Source organism: Metarhizium acridum (assembly GCF_019434415.1).
Source record: "Metarhizium acridum strain ARSEF 324 chromosome Unknown scaffold_13, whole genome shotgun sequence".
NCBI classification, from domain to species: Eukaryota; Fungi; Ascomycota; class Sordariomycetes; order Hypocreales; family Clavicipitaceae; genus Metarhizium; species Metarhizium acridum.
Genome location: NW_027094016.1, coordinates 1196739 through 1217158, shown reverse-complemented (window position 1 = coordinate 1217158; position 20420 = coordinate 1196739). Strand labels below are relative to the sequence as shown.

General features: G+C 50.7%; 4 protein-coding genes across 4 annotated transcripts; 2 read left to right on the top strand and 2 right to left on the bottom strand.

The window, feature by feature from the left end:
• Window positions 1–187: 187 nt before the first annotated feature.
• Window positions 188–4939, bottom strand: SSK2 (Suppressor of Sensor Kinase (SLN1)). Its single transcript, XM_007811345.2, has 2 exons — window positions 1162–4939; window positions 188–1091 (listed from the first exon to the last, which is right to left on the bottom strand). Exons 1-2 carry the CDS (start codon window positions 4664–4666, stop codon window positions 550–552), a joined length of 4047 nt encoding a protein of 1348 aa, XP_007809536.2. The 5' UTR covers window positions 4667–4939; the 3' UTR covers window positions 188–549.
• Window positions 4940–16597: 11658 nt separating this feature from the next.
• J3458_002964 (uncharacterized protein) lies at window positions 16598–17080 on the top strand (the record flags this gene model as incomplete). The annotated part of the gene is made up of 1 exon (XM_066117498.1): window positions 16598–17080. The coding sequence occupies one exon, from the start codon at window positions 16598–16600 to the stop codon at window positions 17078–17080; it is 483 nt and encodes a 160-aa protein (XP_065977284.1).
• An 85-nt stretch (window positions 17081–17165) lies between these two features.
• Window positions 17166–18571, top strand: SPS19 (peroxisomal 2 4-dienoyl-CoA reductase sps19; the record flags this gene model as incomplete). The annotated part of the gene is made up of 4 exons (XM_007811346.2): window positions 17166–17220; window positions 17360–17553; window positions 17728–17792; window positions 17992–18571. 4 exons carry the CDS (start codon window positions 17166–17168, stop codon window positions 18569–18571), a joined length of 894 nt encoding a protein of 297 aa, XP_007809537.2.
• A 65-nt stretch (window positions 18572–18636) lies between these two features.
• Window positions 18637–20062, bottom strand: J3458_002962 (uncharacterized protein). Its single transcript, XM_066117497.1, has 2 exons — window positions 19969–20062; window positions 18637–19877 (listed from the first exon to the last, which is right to left on the bottom strand). Exon 2 carries the CDS (start codon window positions 19525–19527, stop codon window positions 19252–19254), a length of 276 nt encoding a protein of 91 aa, XP_065977283.1. The 5' UTR covers window positions 19528–19877; window positions 19969–20062; the 3' UTR covers window positions 18637–19251.
• Window positions 20063–20420: the final 358 nt, after the last annotated feature.

Sequence of the window (20420 nt, the reverse complement as noted above, 5' to 3'; positions counted from 1 at the left end):
GGACGTTTTCTACCCAGAATTGGACACTGGACATGGTTGTTGCTGAGGTGCGGAAACGGGACCGTTGCTGGGATGAGCAATGCAACGCAGCTTTTGCCACGGCTGTCTGCAGGGTATTCATGATATATATATATATATATGTATAGTTATACATATCATTCATGGTTCGTCCAGGCGAAATCAGTGCCTCGAAAATTTGCCGCTTTCATTACTTCTCTGCACGCATCGACCTCACGCTATAAGCTAAGCTAAGCCACGCCATTACATCAAATGGTATCTCATAAATTCCGCCCGACACGTTTCCCCGGCCATGCCTCAACTAGGTATGATAAAGACAATTGAATCATCTTATCCCCGTCATAGATATACACCCCAGAAACTGCATTCAGCTGCGTCGTGACTATAGAAAATATGCCTCTCCCACCCTTGGTTTGGATACAAATAAAGAAGAAGGGAGAAAAAGACGAAAAGAAAACAAGGCAGCAGAATCGTTCATCCAGGTAATACAATGCCATGTATCAGTTCAGGCAGCAACATGCCCCATCGCCACTATGATCCATCCAGCATGTAACTGCCTTTGCTAGAGCTCGCTGTCAGCGGAGTCGTCTGCGCCGATGAGCTGCTGTCGCTCGGGGTCATGGGTTCGACCACCTGGCTTCGAACAGCCATGATCCATTCGTGTTGCAGAAGCTCCACGGCCGATGGTCGTTCCTTTGGGTTTCGTGTGAAGCACTTGGACAGAAAATCAAGCCCTGCAGGGCTCACTTGGTCAGCTGTTGGTAGCTGTGGCGGGTTACCCTGTGCAATGTTGTACATGATGGCCCATTCGTTATCCAGATTGGCCCATGGCCGTCGACCAGTGGCCATTTCTAAAACGACGCAGCCGAGCGACCATATGTCCACAGAGCCCGCTCGTCCCGGGTTCTCTCCTTTGATAACTTCCGGCGACATGTACATGGGAGTGCCCGTCATGGATTTGTTGGGCTTTGTGGCATGTAAATCCGCCGCCAGCGTACGTCCTTGGCGGGCAATGACCTTGGCAGCCCCAAAATCCACATACTTGATGATGCCGTTATGGTTGAGCAGGATGTCTGCAAATGCATAATGTTAGCGCAAAACGTAGTATACGTATAAAGAAACTTAAACACGGTAGACACGTACTCTCTGGCTTGATATCTCGATGAGCAATGCCACTCTCATGTAGATACACCAATCCCTCTAGAAGCTGCAGGGCGTAAAAGGTAATGACCTGCTCATCCTCGATTCGTCCATGCTCGAGCAGGTTCGCAAGCGATCCGCCAGAGCAATATTCCATAAAGATGTACACACGGTCTCGATGGACTTCAATGCCGTGGTATTGCACGATATTGGGATGGTCCAATACTTCCAAGACACCCATCTCCTCTCTGATTTGCTCGGCAATGGTTGGAATCAGCTTTGGATCTTGCAGTCTGATCTCTTTGACAGCCATCAGCAAACCAGTGTCTAGGTCCATGGCCGCGTACACATTGCCAAAGGTGCCACCGCCAACAAAGTGTCCCTGCTGCCATCTCTTCGTGACATTGGTTGCCGACGAGGACAAATAGGCAAGCGATCGATCAGCTTCATTGTTGGCCTCCAGTACACGACCCAGTGCGCGTCTCTCCCCTTCCTTCTCGTGCCTGAGTTCATCCACAACATCCAACCGAATCAAACGCTGCTCTGTGGTGCAGCGCGAGGCCTCCTCGTCGTCAAGCATTCTGTTCTTGTCCAGTTTCCTGAATTGTCCCAGAAGAGCTTCCACCCGTTCCTTTTCTGCTTGCGCGGCCAGATTGGATCTGGCACCCATGATATCGAAATGGGAGATCAAGAGTGACATGCAGCCACCCACCTTTGTTCTGAGCCTCTCATACTCATCATCGCCAAGTGCAAGAATATGTCGTCCCCTGGTCATGCCCATGGCAAATTCCAGAGCCAGCACGGCCCATCTGAACGTCTTTCGATCTGAAGCAATGCAGTCGTCACAGATGAAGCTCACCCAATCAAGAGCAAGCTTGGTGAGCTTCAAATTGTTCAAAGGCCGTCTATTGTTATCCATGAAGAGTAGCGACCGTTGGCCGAACTCGGTAGCAAAGACAAAACATGTTTGAATCAGTTCCTGGCAGTCCTTCCCTTCAGCCTGTTTGCGGATCACCTCGACACTGTCCATGAACGTGTTGGACAGCCTGTAGGCTACCCGTCGAATCTCCGCAAGTCTGGAGTTGACTTTCGGAATATTGGACCTAGACTCCTGGATTAAATCCACATGCATATCCACTGCGTCAAGGAAGGCTTTTCTTGCTTCTGGCAGTGCCCGCGACCCTGTTGCGCACAAACGAGCCTGACCCCGTCTCAAATCGATACTCTGCTCTCGCAGAGGCACAGTAGCCTTTTCTCCAAACCAGTGGAAACTGTCTTCTGGTCGCAGGATGAGGAGGTATTGCTCGCCCAGGTCTGGAAACCGATCTATCGAGGTCACAGCCATCATTGCTTGCATGTCATCCAACTTGCCATGAAGCTCCGGGGATGCAATAACATAAGCACCTTGCTCTTCAAACACTCCGGTTTGTAGAAGGAAGTGGCCGGACGCTACTAGTTGATCGTAAAACTTTTGCATGGTCTCTGGCAGGAAGAAAAGGCTGAAATCAGAAACATGCTCATAGTTGTCGCTTAGCAGTCTCCAGAATCTTTGCAGCATCCGTTGGCGAATACGCACGGAATCGAGACAAGCCTTGTATCGCTTGCTCATGTCGGCGGCGCTTTCTTTGGGTTTCGCCTGCAGCTCCTTTTCAAACGTTTGACTCAAACGGTGTAGAGCCTTGAATGTTAGGGAGCTGAATTGCTCAGCTACTTCGATATGGCCACCCTGTAAGTGACTTCCAATGTAGTTGGCAAAGTCCCATTCCTGAAACAGTAATTCTGCTTCTTTGAACGAATTCTTGTTTCCGCTCAGTTTCCAATTCAACATCTTGAAATAGTACTTGAGCGCTTCCAACACAACCTGATCGAATGACTCATCGATACACGGTGGTAGGTCCCAGCCGGGCTCAGGGCTTTCAATAGAAAGATACTCCTCCTTGATTCTAATGGCAAACTTGAGGAGAAGTTGAAACTGTGAAGTCATCTGTTCTTGCATCATTGGATTCTGCTGAGCGGCCTCTTTAACTCTCTTAGCGTACTCGAGACGCGTTTTCGTGATTTCCTCAATGAGCCGAGACGGGAAACTGATGAGGGTCAACAGTTCCTCTAGATATGGCGGTAGGTGGCGTTTTCGGAAGGGCGCAGAGTTGCGAATAAGCGTCTCTTTGGCTTTGCTAATGATGGAAGAAATAGGCCAGAGCATACCCTTCTGGGGAGTCCGCTCATCGTCGTCATAAAGGGATTGCAAGCCATCCTCTTTCATCAATCTATCGAGGAAAGACGTCTCATCAGTAGTGATGCCGTCTACAGCAGGTGACCTTTGTTTGGTGCGAGAAAAGTCTAGCTCCTCATTTCCAACCCACTTCTTCAAGATGGACAGTTCCGTATTGATCATCTTGTTCGTGTTGTACCATGAAAAGATGGCCTCATAGGCCTCTTGGAATTGAGGCGAGGCAGCCGTTTTGTGTTCCGCTGCCAGGGATTGCCATGAAGGATAAAGACTCTCGCACTTCTCGATCTTCTTCACAATATCCTTGACCTGCTCGTAAGGTGGTTTCCCAGCCTCGCTCTCGCCCTTGACCTCAAAATTGATGATGTCGTCCAAGAGCCGATCAACCGTGCTCCGAGCCTCTTCGACCATGCGTTTCTGGACAGGAAGCTGTCTGCCGCAACATTTGGCCCGAATGCCGAGCCACAGTTCTGACTTGTGGGCCGTTTTACTGGCCTGTTGGTCTGAAGTACCAATAAGTCGCTTCTTTTCTTGACGAACAACGTCGCCAGTCAAGACAGCCTCAAGCATGCCGTACCACTCAAGCCTCTCCCTGTTGTTCGGGTCTTTCATGTCCTCCTCGGTTGGTAGTAGATTATCGTTTCCGTAAAACATGATGGTTTCTTGGTCTTCAAACGGTCCTTCCGAATTCGGTGTCTCGCCCTCGGAGTCGGAGTCGTCCCCGTTCATTCCTTGAAATGATGAAAAGTATTCTCCCGAGTCATCATGCCGAAGCTTCTGGATATAGGCTCGTTCTTGTGCTCGAAATCTACTCTCGCTCTGCCGGGTTCGGGTCTTCGACGACGACCGCATGGACTCCACGAACAGCTGGATCTGCTGCGATGGCCGCGGTTTTCGAGATGTGGCCGGGTTGTATGTATTGGACGGAGTTCTGGCTGGGGCAAGCGGTCGCTGGGGTCGGCCGCTATTGGCATACGCAGTGCCGTCATCATTTTCATTGTTCCACTGCGTCTTCGAGCTAACACCAACACCATTGACAACAGTCTTGGCGGGTATTGACGCAAGAGAGTTGGCATGCGCGGGAGTGTCAATATATCTTTTCAAGTCGTTGATTTCGTTGTGCCCCTCTATAGCGTTGGGTTCATCCTCCGACCCGGGTGACGAGTTCACAGCATCAGGGCTGACGACTACCGACGGTCTTCGTGGCTTAGGTCTCTCCTGCTGCAGCTCATCCTCGCCGCCAGAAAAGCGGACAGCCCGAGGAGACGGGTCCGACATGACGGCGACCTCGAGTGCCTCAGGGGCAGGGCTTAACGGGGAGCCCCTCGGGCTCAAACAGAAAACCCTGCTCAACACCTAAGAGGAGCCCGATGGCCAACAGTCAATTAAGGGTGGTAGTCAAAACGCAGCATAAGTGTCGCTGTTGACTATTTTGCGTCGGCGACAACTGGTGTACGTGGATGGTTGGGGTTGGTGATATTGTAAGAGCCGTTGTTGGATGGGTTGCTTATCCGATCTTCCATGCCCTCCTTGAGCTTGTCGTCCGAACACATCGTGATGGACCGCGCGACACGCAAAGTGGCAAGCTCGAGGATAGAGGTGGCACCTGGTTGTCTAACCGCATTCTGATTGGCTGGCGCGACTTGCAAGGTGTGGCGCACGTGCTGCGAGTGTGGCTGGTGGGCTGTCGAATTTCCCCTTTAATAAGTGTTCACCGGGCGAGGATTCCCTGTTTACTTCATGGTGTGCTCGTCATCAACCATGCCATACGTTGGGCATTCTTTGATTCACCGGAGCAGCATACTCGGTGAAATGAAATCCTGACATGACAAATCTTCTGTGGTTGAAAACCTTCACTAGTCGGCCAAACGCGCAAGGTAATAAGACAGAGCACGGTGGTGGCCAAACAATAGAAAGTAATATGACACCGCATCTAATTCGCCGTCAAAGCGTTGATGTTTTCTTAGTTTGCCGCGCATACTGTTTGGAAACATGCGAATACTCGGCTAGTATTATATGTCATCCATGTTAGACAGTCCACCAAGTCGTATTTCGCGTGCTGCTTTAGCTCAACCAACAAACACGCAGCGAATGCACGTTGGTTTCACCGACAATTACAAATCACGCCGCCAAACGTCACGGCGAATAAAGGATCCGGTATTAATCAATGATGCAGACCTAGATCCAAGGAGAACTCCATCTCTTCGGCCCGTAGTGGAGAGGAGCAAGCTTGTTCATGAAACTTGGGGCGTTACGCTTTGACTGTTCAGACCTGCAGATTATTGCACAACCAGCCAGCCACAAAAGCAGTGTGATCTTTGTCCACCGGACTGCTGGCTTGCTGAGGCCGCGGGGATATACATACAATATTCAATATTCGGGGGAGGCGAGAGAGGCGCAGACTAACGTGTACCAATCCGTGTAATACTCAATTCTACAGTGCCTACGGAATAGTACCTATGTTGCTATTTATGACCACCCCCGATCGTCTGTTTTCCTGGCGCCCATTTCAATACGAGATCGTGAGCCCTTGCGTTTGCTATGGCAGTATCCAATTCTTCTACAAGTCATCTAAACTTATTGACCTCGTTGTAGGAAAGCCCTATCATAGGTTTCCCAGACAGATAAAAGCAAAGCTGTTTTGATGCCATAAAACGGGATGGACATATAGATCCACAGAGCCGGATATTGACACATTACAGCTGGATCCTTGAAATGTCGCAAGAGGGTGTTGAGTAGGGCCATGAGAAAGTCTCGTGGCACAGCCCCTGCTCACATTTGCATTCATCGGATGACATCCCGGGGTGGGTAACAAAACGACTAGGTATTGATCAAGGTGCAGTTTGAAGGACGAATGGTGGTTATCAAGGTACTAGCACCATCAACAATCTCAAACCTCTCCGCTAAAGGAGCCCCGATTCCACATACATGTTCATTCCGGATGGTCTATTCCCCTGCCTTCACTAGTTACATCCGGGAAGTTCGGCTTTGTTTCCAAAGGTCGAATCTCATTGGTCCTATACCGAAGCTCGATATTTCGTTATGCCTTTACGATAAGGATGGGGAACGTGTACAGAGTAGCATGAACACCGAGGTTTAACAGTTACTTGGCCGTGGGAAAGAAGCATCCTTGCAATACTCCTTAGTAACACTATACTTTGCAAAAGGCTGCTTTTGGTAGGACTTGGCAGGAGTAGTATCAAAGTAACAGGACCATACCTGCAAGACTTTGGTAGGCTATTGGGAAGGTAATAATAGCAAGGCTGCCAGGCGTGTGATGATGTCAGCCGTATTTGCAATCCTAATGCCATCATTCATTCTTGACTTGCCTCGGATGAAATGGTCAGATCCCTGACACAGACTGCGCCAGTGCTAGGATTGGCTGCTATATCACATTGCTACAGTGACATTTATTGCTGGAAACCTCCGCACCCAGGATATCGTGCTGCACATCCTTGAACCCTGCAACACTACAAGAGTTGGGTAGCGAGCCGATCCGGCATGTAAACGAGCTGGGAGTTGTTAAGGCTATTAATAACCAGAGCAGTCGTGCCTGCGCAACATCATCTCCTATCTTGGTTTTTAGTGGCTTTGCGTACCTATTAGTCTTCGAAATAATGAATCCATGGTTAATTGCGCTGTCAGTCTGTTAGTTGTGGCCAACTGTATGTAAGTACTTCGTCTCCCGTCTTGTGGTGCCTGAGGGACTGCTGCAATAACCTTTACTTTGGCCCCTTGAAGGTAAAGGTAGGATGAAGGCTGTTTCCCCAATACCTTGAAGTCTAAAGTAAAGAAAGGTTCGCGGAATGGTGTGCTTTTCAGGCTGAAACTAGGACCCTTTGTACTTGCCATAGTATGATTCGAGCCTGAGCTGCGCATGGAAACAGAGACTTGTAAGTTAGTTGTAGATGCCAGTTCTCAAAAATATAATGCCAAGACGACCCCCACGGACCGTTTCTGGCAGCTGTTCATCACCCATGGCAAAAAGCAAACTGACATGGTGGCTCGAATAAGTAATGATTGTCGTCAAAGGCCTGGGTTAAGCTGCACGTCGCCCGATCGAGAATTCTTACATAAAACTGGCTCCGGTGGTTGGTCACAACATCTCCAGGTATTCTTCATAGTGAAGTTTGGTTTCTCTAGCGTGGAGATGAAAACGGTGGCCGCAAATTCAAATACTGCCGCAATGGTCTTCGGAGACGTTGATGCTTGGGCATTGGAGTTGGTGGCTCATGTGACAACCACCCTGAAGCTTGGTCTAGAAGGAGGTCCTCACAGTTTCGTTACATGATACGCCTTGAGCGTAAGGTCTCGTTCCCAAGACGTCATTGTCATCCCAACGCCGCTTTATCTATCAGTGGAGTGCACGAAAAGCTTTCCCCAGAAGGGAAGTGGTTTCAGCCGCATCACAGACACAGGCTCCGTGTCTGGGTCAGACACGAGCAACACGAGGGGAAACTGAGAACTGACTGACGTGTGACCACTCCACTGTTGTAGGGTTTTGGTATGGACCAGCATTGGGCCCGCCGTCTGCGACTCCAACGCGGGACGGAGGGACTAAAAAAAAGAAAAGAAGGAATCCCGCTGATGCGGCCGCGATCGCGACAATCACCTACGGCGACCAAGCATTTCGAACCCAAGGATTTGGGGCAGAGTCTGACATGCTGGTCTCGAGAGGTGCGCTTGGACCCCCTTTATGGACTGGATGGCATGGGGAGAATCGATTGACGTCGGGTATACTCCGTACTCCGTAACCTATTCCTTAAAATTCGCACAGAGCCCTAGCTAAGGTCAACTGGTCGGTATTCATTTACTATTTTCGTGGACCGAAAAATCACAATTGCATTTGGCGGATTTGGGGAGATTCTGCAGAGCCAGGGGGAGGATGGCTTTACCCGATTCACTTTCGTACGATTGATCTCCACGGTTAACATGCGTGCAGGTGCAAAGTAGCCTTCGCCGACTCAAGACTGTCCATTGTTAATATCTATGCGCACAAGTGATACAAATGAGGACAGCGGACATACCGGGTGTGAAATTTAGAATCACTGGGGCGTTCTGTGTCTCGCTAGCTAGATGAAGGCATCTCCATATATTGGCCCCTGATGTTGTGGTCTCCGTTGATGATCTCAAGGACCCAGGCGAGCTGCAAGGCACGATGAAGCCCACCCCGTCGGTTCTCCTGGGCCGTGCCCTCAAGTGGAGCATGCTCTGGGCTGTGAGTAATGGAGCAATCATCGCGTTTTTGATAACCATCTTATAACTAGCTCATCATTGTTCCTGGTGAAGGTCAATTCGAAGAGTGCGCACCACATTTGATCTCGGGCATTATGGCTTCGGGCATTATGGCTTTCGTCCTAGGGAGTCTTACATTCAAGTAGCCCGCCAACTGCATCTTCTTCAGCGAATTATTCGCTTTTTGCCGCTGAGCTTGAAGGCTGGGGCTGTACTCCGTGAAGCCTGTCTGTGTGGTCTGATGCTTGAGATGGCAGGTCCGCACGCGAGGCGTAGGGAGCGGTGCAGTACGGAGTAGCTGCATCAGATCGCCCACCAGACGGCTTCTATCCTTGGGGGAATCCCAGTACATGGTATGCTGCAATAGCATCGCGGCAGCATGGCAAGCTGGAGCAAAGCTACTCCATATGCATACAAGCAGCGTCGTACTGTACAAGGACCCTCGTTTGGTTGTGTTCGCGATTGGCGATGTGTTTCGCGGCCGCAACATCACGTCTTGGATCACGTCTTGGATCTGTGCCGTCTGCACTTTCTTTTGCCAAGTCCCACGAAATTGACAAACCTGTCTGTTTCCGCTTCCGGTTCTCGCTGGAGTTTAGTACCTGAAATCTCCAGTGGTTGACGTACGGGGATCTAGATGATTTTGGAGTCATTGTTTATTGATGGAGGCAAGGCACAGTGTTTAGGTGTAGCTATGTTCAAAGTCCGACGTTGAAGTAAACCGCGTCCCCTTCTTCTCCCCAACCCCTTCCCACTCGTAACGTTCCTGGGCCGCGCCTTCCAGATCAAAGGATGCTACGATGCTACGGGGACATCTGGGCCCATGACGGCTAGAGGAAAGGTACATACTTAAGTAGGTACATATGTACTACTATAACCAAGGTTCACTGGGGAGCACGGACGATTTCCGACCGCCTCTCTCTCGACTCGAATTATTCCAACTCGGGCCTCTGATCGATGTCAGTTTCCACCACTTGTTGAAAAACGAAGCCCTACCAAGTACTCAGTAACGACTTGGAGCCTTGAGCCATTGGCCCATTGTCTAATAAGTCGTGGCGTGGTACGGAAGTACACTCCGACAACGGGCACTTATTAGCGTCTCGCTTCATGGACAAGTTGTCACGCTCACATTGACGCCGGGCAAAGAAGTTGCTGTTTAAAGTTTGCCAACAAAGCTTTGCCGTGCTCCCGAAGAAGCAATCATGCCATAGTGATGTGATAAGTTTCAGAAATTCTGTCTACCGGGCCGCTCCCTGTCACGCAGCCGCTTCCGAAATCCCACTTCGGACCGACATTGTGGTGATGTGTGGCCCTGATATGATCAGGTCTGAGATCGTGGTGGTGGACGTTGTCCCTGTTTGATCTTGAAGGTAATGAGGCTGGTGCGTCTGCGTCGTCTGCGTCTCTTCACCAGGGAATGCGCGTAGCACTTGCTGCATCCTTGACCCATGTCGTCGATGATGAATGAGTGAGTGGCCCCCCCTGGCACAGGCGGCGGTACTTTGTGGGAGCATGTATTAGTTACAGAGTACTCCGTACTCCTTGACATATGTACAATAGGTCCATACCTGCCTCTGTTATATGTACGATAGTACGGAGTAGGGATGCTAGATCATGCCTTGTTGTCTCGAAATCCTCGACACGGAAGATTATGGGACTGAAAGCAACATGGAACAGGGACTAAGAGAACACCTGGGCAAGGCAGTTTGATTCTGTCTGGGGATGGTACCAACTGGTCATGGCACCCACAGACTCGTTGGAGAGGAGCAAATGGTAAGGCTCTGTGGCGCACAAACGATTGATTAGGCTTGGTCGTGGTGCCCAATACCGAGCTCTGTACGGCTGGGAGTACGTAATTTGCACATACACCACTGACATGGCAAGCCAGGGATTGTCGCACCGTCGTTGAGCCTCTTTGCGCAGCCTGCAAATGTCCCGGTCACGCTTGGCTGCAGCATCGAAAGTTGGTACTAACAAGTAGGGGGAATTCCTGGAGCTCCGGGCCAGCCTCACGCACGACATTGAACCAGGAGATGGTGATGTTCTCTCCCTGCCGCCTACGAATGAGCTGCGCCCACAAAAGAGCTGGGCCCGGTCAAGTGAGCGTGGCAGAACATTGAAGCTGTTCGATCCGTTCACGCCCACCAGACCACACACACTCCCATACTCCCACACCCCCACACTCCTCCGCAAGGGCCAAGTTACTTTTGCTTTGACACCGGTTGGCGTTAGCCCTGGGAGCATGATCGCCGACTAATATCATCACTCACTCGAACGGCAATAGACCATATTGGTACATGCGTACGGATCCTTTACAAATTACTGCGTGGAGGACGGGGTGGCTTGCAGGCATGCACTCCATCTTTGACGATGGATAGCCACGGCACCCAGTTGCACATTTACGGGAAAGCACAGGAGCCGGTTATGGCACTCGTTACCGAGTACTTTCGTATGTATGTATGGGACGTCTAGGTACTAGGTATCTGGTACCAGACCGCAACCTAAGCGCCCACCCGGTCCCCTTGCAGTCAAGTTTGCTGTCTGGACTCTGGACCATTTACGACGTCAGCGTTCCCAATACAACAAAGTCCCTCGAAATTGGCAACCTACGGAGTATTGAGCTTGGATATGTACATGTTGCATAAACTACTTAAGTACTCAAGTACCTACCTACCTAAAGGAGGTAGATACCTACTTAAGTACCTAGGTAGGTAGGTACACTCTCACCTGGGACCTGGGAGCGAAGATTTTGTGTCCCACCAAAGGAGCGGGACGAGGCGGTCCATGACCGGCGCTGTCTGGCTGTTTTATTCTGTATGGAGGGAGTATGTGCTTCTTTCCGCCCCCAGGAGGACATTACCGTCCTTTACTTTTCTTTTCTTTTCTTTTTTTTTTTGCTTCTTTTCCTGAATGACACCTACACACCCCTCCCTGCGGCCAGAACAGCCACATTATCATTCTCAGACATGGCATAAAAGCGTCTCAAAAAGCAAATCCCCCGTCTTATGGCCCCCCCGGATGCCCATTCCGCCCACCAAAGCGGCCGTCATCACAACATCCATCATCCTTCCCCCCCCAACGGTCCTACGACCCGTAGGGTTCTATGATATAACATCCACACACCCGCTCCTCTCATCCAAACTTATCTCGCCCTCCGCAATAGAAACCCCCGTCCCAAGCCCTCCCGTCTTCCCTACTCGCCCCACCCCAAGCTTGCATACTCCTCGTCTAGGTTGAAGGTTCTTGCTGGACGACCATCATAGCAGAGCCTGCTTTAATATCAACAAGCATCCTACCGAGTCGATATATTCATGCAAGTTGCTTGATCCACCTTCTCTGGTCTGGTCCGACTTCTTTGGCCGTTACCTCGATTGATCGTCGAATTTTTTCTATTATATAACGGACGCTGCACCTCCTCAGTCACTCGCCCGGATTCCTCTCGCACTGGTTCTACAACCACAACACCACTCGCATGGGCACATGAGAAGGCAACCTCATCTTCCAAGTCCTTGTCCTTTTCGTTATCGATCCTGACGTTCCTTTTGTCCTCTCCGGCCAAGTCCTCACCATGTGCAACTTTACCAAGAACTATTACATCTATACGTCTTGCACGGATCCCGGTGCCCACTTCTGCAGTACCTCGACTGATGGAAGCAAGGACCGCTCATGCCCCATGGGGCCTCATGAACGGTACATTGTCATCCCTGAGAGCTGCCCGTTGTGTTGCGGATGAGCAGCATGGGTTGCGTCCTGGGGGACCATTATACATGGTGGTCAAACAATCGCCTGACGTGGGCTCAAGATGATCCAACCACGTGTCGTACAGCCCTGAGAGGTACCATACCCAACATTTTGCTTCATGATACGGCATTTACAAGGACGGTGGAGTGTTGATATCGCAAGACGACGCATTTGATTTGGGGTTGGGACAGGCTTCGGGCAACCACAGGTCTTGTCTTGATGGTGATGGATCGAGCACACACACACACAATGCAGCGCACGGGTTTGCCCATGAGTTACACTTTGCACCACAACACCACAGCCCCGCAAGCGGTCTCGACCAAAGCAGCGAAAGACATGACCAAAAAAAAAAAGAAGACAGCAACTTTTGCGGTAGTACTTGAGAGCGGAAATTAACTGAGCAACAGGACATATTGCAACTTCATTTTCCATGTGAGCACCAGCATGAAATTCATTTTACTGTCATTTAGGCTTTTACACTAGCAAGCATATGGGGTTTTGCTGGAGTTTGGGAAAGGCAGCCCGACCAAGGCAGCCAGGCATTAGGTAGCATACTAGTAATTCTGTGTACCGGAAAGCGTCTGTTCATTTTTTTTTTACTCCGACGCACATGATGCAGCCGACTCATTGACCTCGTGTTCTCGGACCAAAGCGCAATGCCAAAACGTGACAGCTTTGTTTTGACGCGCCAATCGATTAAGCATCACGATGGTTTCTTTTGCGCGCCGTTTTACACCCGATTCAACGTCCTAGATTGCCCGATTTACAGTTTGATCCCGTCTGTACTCTGTGCCGTGACGCAACTACGCCGGACCAGCGGCAATTCAAAAATATCCCCAGGATACAAATACTCAAAGCAGTTAACATGGCCGACGGCGAACACTGGACGGCAAGGAAAAGGTGGAGAATAGCGTCCCGTCGGTTTCAACACCCGACCAAGCCCAAGTGGCGCCAGACCTCAATGTTACGAGACGCTCCAGGGCACGGTCCATGGAGCCACCCCAAGTCTCCATGAGCGAGAAATGCGAGACGCCGGGTTAGTCACTTGGGTTGCTTTTCTACCCCATGTTCATGGGCGCATGTGGGCCAGCCTAGCATCAGTTGTAATTTACCGAGTGCTGAAGAAAGCAATCTGTAGTACTACGCACACGTTGCGTTCCATCACAAGCGTTATTATGAAGGGACCAAACGAGTCAGTAGTTGCTTCTCATCAAGAGAAGGCGACTCGATGCGCAATGCGCAATGCCTTCAACTGCTGGACTCCTTTCATTTCCGTCCCTGGGCCGCGGCTGATCCGGCACTACCCAACTGCTCTACCCCGTACGCATTGCCGAATCGCGGTTGCGGTTCTCCAAGACTGCCAGGGTTGAAGACCAGAGTTGCGGAGGTTGTTGGCGGGTGACAAGTTCTGGGTTCATTCATACAATGAGAAACCAGAGTTGCGTGGCTCAGGGGAATCGCTTCCTTTTTTTTCTTCGGTTTGCACAACTGACCGCTCAATCAAGCATGCGACATGGCAATTGGAAAACCCTTGTTCTCCACGTGATGGCAGGGGATACATGTAGTCTTGGCCGTACACGTCGACCAAGGGTTGCGTGTTGGTGGTGGTAAGCGGCAATTTTTGCTTTTGAAGGTGGACTAAAGCTTCGCTCCGCTTACGGGAATATCAAGCCCACCTAGCCAGAACGACGCATCTTCATAACTTTAGCGGAGACACATGGCCAATCCCACGTGTCGAATGCTGGCAGGCCGTACGAGGGAGGGTTTGTCTCGTCTGTAACCGTGCGGCTCTCGAGTATCACCTATATATTGCCGGGCGTCTGTTAGAGCACTACTGCCAGTGTATAATTATTGGTAGATGACACAAAACTTGTTGAAAGCCGTTGAAGGAGTCGTGAACAAGAACTGAATTGTAATAGCTGTTTCGTATTTTGATCGTGCCCTGAACCAGTGGTCCAGTTGACAAAACGGGGATTGCCACAAGAGCAATCCTGCGCAATGACTGCAAACAGGTGTGACTTGCGGATCAGCATGAGATTCGTCTGGAAGGACTCGCCGTAGGAACTTTAGGCTCACAAACTAACCGGGTATCCAGCTGCTGCATGTGCTCGTGAAATGATGGTGATGTCGGACCCTTACGCTGTGCAGATTTGCTCTGAAGTGGCAAATGACCCTGATAAACAGTTGAGTTGTATCAAATTACTCCGGCCAAAAACCCCCGCATGTCCCAAATTATGCCCACGCTTGGCACTCCAGACGCAAATACCTCACGTGTTTGTCGAAACTAGCTCTGTGATAGGTTTGAGGGAGGGTTTCCAACACTCCTGCGACGTGCCTGGATCCGAGCGTCAACCAGTAAAAGCAGGTGCCTGTGTGTCAGCAAGGCAGATCATATGACGTTGTCTTGCATCCGGAGGTTAACCATTTTGCCTTGTGGGATGCCGGCAACAGTGCGTCAGGGATAACCCAGGTCGTATAACGAGGAACACATCGGCCATGTGGATGACGAAGAGACCAGACAAATGCCGAAAATCTGAGAGATTGATTGCATCATCCCGCACCCGCTCCGATGGGAACGCCGTGAAGATCTGATGGCCGATATTGTATGGCTTGCATGGCCAGAGGCTGTCTCTATTTCTGCTCCTCCGTGGTGCGGAGAGTACGAGTCTTCGTCCGGAGAGCAAAGCGGTCAACACTGTATGAGCCCTCGACCAGCCTGAATCGCCACTATTATCCGTAACAAGTAAGCGAAGTGGTTGACCGTTTTCTTGTCCACGAGCGGCAACAACAACCTCAACCCCAGGGGGTGGTTGTTACTTGCCAGTTGTCCAAACCCGGAGTGGAAATAGGGAACTGAGCAGGAGAGGCTCTGGGACGGATAATGGCCGTGCGCTGTATAATGTTGCAACGGTCCGTGGTCTGAAAGCTTGGCCTTCACAGCCGGTTAATTAAAGGCCACCACTAATAACACCAAGATACCTGGGTGACGGGTTGTCGTTGTACCCTTACTCATAGCCCCCAAAACTGCCTGGTCGCAGTGGTGGCGAAGGTCCATGTCTTTGTCTATTAGGACACTAGGAGGTTTGCAGGGGTTCATCCGGCCAAGATAAGGAGGCAGCAGTTGATGACAGAGAACGATTCGCAAATGCCGATGCCAGTGATTAGTGAGGCTCCTGTGTAGCCACACTTATGGAACCAACAAACATTTTCTGTGATGAAGCAAGACGTCCGAGTGCTCGTAATTGCACCAGTAAAGGGAGACATCCCGCATCTGAGTTGCAATAAAATAGCATAAATTAAGTTCGGAATGGTGACTGTCGTCTGATGGCGGCCGTTATGACACCGGCAAGACATTTTAGATTAAGGCCAGACGGTTTTTGGCTCACTATTTTGTACCCAGTTGGCCAACGTGCTGTACGTGGCCTCTTGCAAGAGGCAGTTAACAGTGATAATCTCCGTCGGTTTCCCGTCGGAGGAGATCTAGTTAGCAAGCGATCTGGTATTACGCTAAGATGTCTGTGTGCCGGAACCCAGCCATGGCGTGAAGTCTATTCCCTGGAAGTTAAGAGAGGCTCTCGACGCCGACAGCGGAAAGTCCCATTGGGAAATGAATTGCGCACGCATGGTACGTCTGCCAAAACCGCTTAAAATGGAAAAGGAAAGAAAAGGATATGCACGACTCACGATAGCCAAGGTCAGTCCCAGTCTTGGTTTGAGTACATTTATGGCAGAGTATATTTACCTGTCCCCGACACGAAGAAAGACCACTATACTGCAACACTGCATTATTCTATAGTGTGGCGTCGCGATGGCCACGTTTCCTGTCAGGTCAAATACTCTCAGCCTCGCCATGGATGTCCAATACGATCGTGTCGTGCCTGTGGCGGTATGTTGCAGGGGCAGATGGCCGTGTTTAAGGAGCAACCACTCTTCTCGGCCTGGTGTCCCACTCGTGAAGGACGATCACTGTGGCTCACGACGGAGTCAGTAGTACTCAGTACCGACGGTGGTGACAATTGGGCCGTGCTAGCTTGAGATGCCGGTACTCGGTGCTCAGAGGTCCTTGGCACAGCCGCTGGGCCGAGTCCGGCAGTGATTACATGATACTCTCGGCTCTGTCCGACTCGACAGGTGCGCTTGTGCATTGCAAAGGGAAGAGATGATACGACTCCAAGTGTTCCTTGGAGATCCCCCGAGAGCATTTGCAGCAGAAAATCACTCATTCCCCGGACCATGGAGCTAGAACAGCGTTTGCTCAATCGCACCTTCCATCCGGAAAGCTCGAATGAATACTGGCTGGCGCACCCAGTACTCCGTACAAACCTTGGTCCTTCCGCAATGCCTGCCGTTGATATGGCAGAGCAATTGAGTGCTCCAAGCTCTCCGACGTCCATGGCAACCAATAGGATGGGCTGGCCACAACTCCTCCTCCTCAGGAAAATCGTCCCCACCCTCGAGCGGGCCGAGGCTCATCACGATCGCATCCAGCGGCCAAACTCCAAAAAGCGAATCTCCGTTGCTTGGGTTAGAAACATACAGTACATAAATACGGCGCTCTGCCGAATATATATTTGCCTGCTGACTGAATTTCAATTGTCACTTGGAGGACAGCAAAGACGTTTCAACAGCTTCAACAGAGTAGCTAGCCTCGCCGCGGTTTGGAAAGGGGCCATCTGGCGGCAACCAATCACCCGGAAAGACATCACCTGTCACTGACACCGCTTGCCTCATCTACAAATTACATCTCTCGCGCTCGTCGCACGATTTCAGTCGTTTGCATCGCCGTTGTTCCGTACATACAATGCCCTACCCCGAGTCGCATTATCTCAGCCCCATCTGGCGAGATGACCTATTCAGTGAGTCCATTGGCTGCTGCCCTTGGCCAATTGGGTTGTCAAAGTCTTCGCCCCGAGTTTCACCTTGAACGACTTGTTCTGGGTCCAAAGAAGGAGAATTTCTGCTCATGTTCTTTTGCTAACGGAATCTGTGCAACAGAGGGTCGCGTCGCCTTTGTGACGGGTGGTGCTGGCACCATCTGCAGTATGCAGACGAGGGCGCTTGTGCGTCTGGGTGCCAACGCCTGCATCATTGGACGTAACGCGGAGAAGACAGAAGAGGCCGCTAGGGATATCGCCACTGTTCGTCCCGGCGCCAAGGTTATCGGCATCGGAGGGTGCGATGTCCGCAAGGTAAGCACGCGTGGGGGAGATGTCCCGAGAGTGTCTCTGTTGCATTACAGGTGTCTGCCATCTTGATGTTAATTCATGATGGGGATTGATTTTGCTGCACTGCTCTACTTTTGGACTTCTGATCGTAGACTAGGTTTGTATCTGGTAAGTTCCCGTGCTGACCCTTTGCCTTAGTTTGAGAGCTTGAAGGAGGCTGCTGCCCGCTGTGCAGAGGAACTAGGCGGTATCGACTTTGTCATGTGAGTATACTTACATATCAACACGGTGAACATAGAGAGGCTGGCACAAGCGAACTTCCGATATAAGATTTCAGCTGGTCTGGTATGAGCCTTATAAATCAGTCTCGATCCAGCTATAGCGGCGACACTCTCAACAGCCCTTATGTGCCGTGCTCTCTAGCGCAATTTATGTATACAAGCTCATCTAACACATGAATAGTGCCGGAGCAGCGGGCAACTTCCTCGTCTCTATGGAAGCCATGAGCCCCAACGCGTTCAAGGCCGTCATGGACATCGATGTCCTCGGCACCTTCAACACCATCAAGTCCACCATGCCCTACCTCCTCAAAAGCCCCGACGCACGCATCATCTACGTCTCCGCCACCTTCCACTACACCGGTATGCCTATGCAAGGCCACGTCGCAGCTGCCAAGGCGTCTGTTGACTCCCTCATGGCATCTGTAGCTCTGGAATACGGTCCGCGTGGCGTCACGAGCAACGTCATCTCTCCCGGCGCCATTGCCGATACTGAAGGTGCTGCCCGGCTTTTGACAAGTGACGCAGCTGCCCTCAAGCACCGCGCTAGATCTATCCCCACTGGTCGTCTAGGAACCGTCAAGGATATTGCTGATGCTACGGTGTACTTGTTCAGCTCTGCTGGCTCTCACGTAAACGGGCACGTCTTGGTCGTTGACGGTGGTTCGTGGAGAAGACAGGGCTCACTTGCCATGGGCGGAGATGATGTGAAGTACCCTGATTTCTTACTCCCAGAGGGTGAGGAGCCCAAGGTGAAACTGTAAAATAGTCGTGCTTTGTGTCATGCTATAGTTGAAGAAGGAGCCAGTGTAATCAAGCTTTCCCAGCTACGCGACATGTTTCGTTTGTGTAAGACGTTAGGAGACACAGGGACATCAGTGCATGCTTCACCAATGAATATAAATCTGACAGAAATGTCAACGATGGAGTTTGTGGAGAGCCATATTCCTTCAGACGAATAAAAGTCGACCTGTCTGTTTGCCGGCTGGAGACCCCAATGTCCCCATTATGCACGCCGCATATGGGGACGGGTGACAAGAAAGAACATTCGAGCAACCCGACTAAAGCTTGCTGCGTACTGCAAAAGAAACGTGCCGTCTATAGTAGACTAACATAAAGCTGCGTTGAGATTGATTGGCCGCAATTATGAAGTGAATAAAAAACAGTCTCGAGACGAGGCAACTCTTCAACTCCAGCACATGACAAGCTTTTTGTTAGTGAAGCTGCATCCGGCATACATACCCGAGATGTAAATTTTCTCCAGTTTACTACGGATGTGCATAATCCATTCATGCCGGCAAAACGGTTATGCGGTCATTTCTCCACGTATTGTTCCGTTACCGTCCTCAAGGATGGTGTGGGAACGGGCATCATTTGAGACTCGTCTGATTTATATAGTAGCTAAAACGAATTAGGCGAAAGTACATTGGCCACACATGGAAGATCAAGTTGAAATGCATACAGGAACGACGCATCTCGCTGATGAACTGGGAACTTGCGGGTTGATGGTATTGCCCCGATTTATTGACGATACCCCGGCCCGCACAGCCGCCGTTCTCCTAGGACAGGCGAGCCTCTTCCGACGATGAAAAATCAGGATATTCTCTACCAAGCATGGGGGAAGTTTCCGCATAATAAGAAGCACGTAGTGACGGCTGGGTTCTCTTCCAAAAATGCTTCGGCGTATCTTGTCAGGGACATCGGGACGTTGTGGCTTCATTGTGGGGGTGTCATATCGGGACGCTATCCGTTATCTAAGAATTCAGTATTTCATATCGGCGGATAGTTGGGAACGGCCGGAGACGCACGTTTCGCAAACTATCTGGACCGGCGTGGCGTTCTGATTCGTTTTGTTCGTCGCCCTTGGGCTTGCTGGGATGTAACTAGAACGGTAGTGCTAAGAAGCCAATCCCTGATCAGCTCGTATCTCCCATGCTCGCTTTCTGAATCGGTTCAGTCTTGACTTGGGAATATTGTTTTCTGCATTTCCACTGGCACATACCGTCGAGGTGCGCCTTTTGGCATGGTGGAGACGAGAAAGAAGTTCTTTACGGAGTACATGCATGTGAGCTTGCATTTGCATTAGCTTGGAAAAATGAGCCACTTTAACTACGGCTGAAATGTGACCGAATTAGTCCGTAGAGTAAAGATCCAAGCTTACCCAACGCTTGCATTTGGGGGTGGGGGGTTAGTTCCATACAAGAGAGAACATAGGAAGCCGTCGCAAGTGGTCAATGAAAAGAAGTTCCAGGCTGAAAGGATACAACAGCCCGCGGGCACTACACAAGAGATGACAGCTTCGGACCATCGCTCGACGGGGGTGTACGAGGTGAGGAAAAGAGCTTGAGAAATAACTAATCAACTCTGATTCTGGCGTTTGCACCCATCCGGTCGTTGCCACTGGCCTGTTGACCTCGAATGTTTGCAAACAGGTTAATACGGTTCAAATATTGGCCCGCTCCATGTATGTGCCAAGGATTGATTGCTCAGCACTGCAGCACTGGAGTATGCTGTATGGAGCAGAAGTTACGGATGGGGAATGAGCTGGAGTTGAAGGATGTCGACGGCAGCGGGCAAGTTGGGCAAGTACGACCCTGCCAACCTGTCATGCTC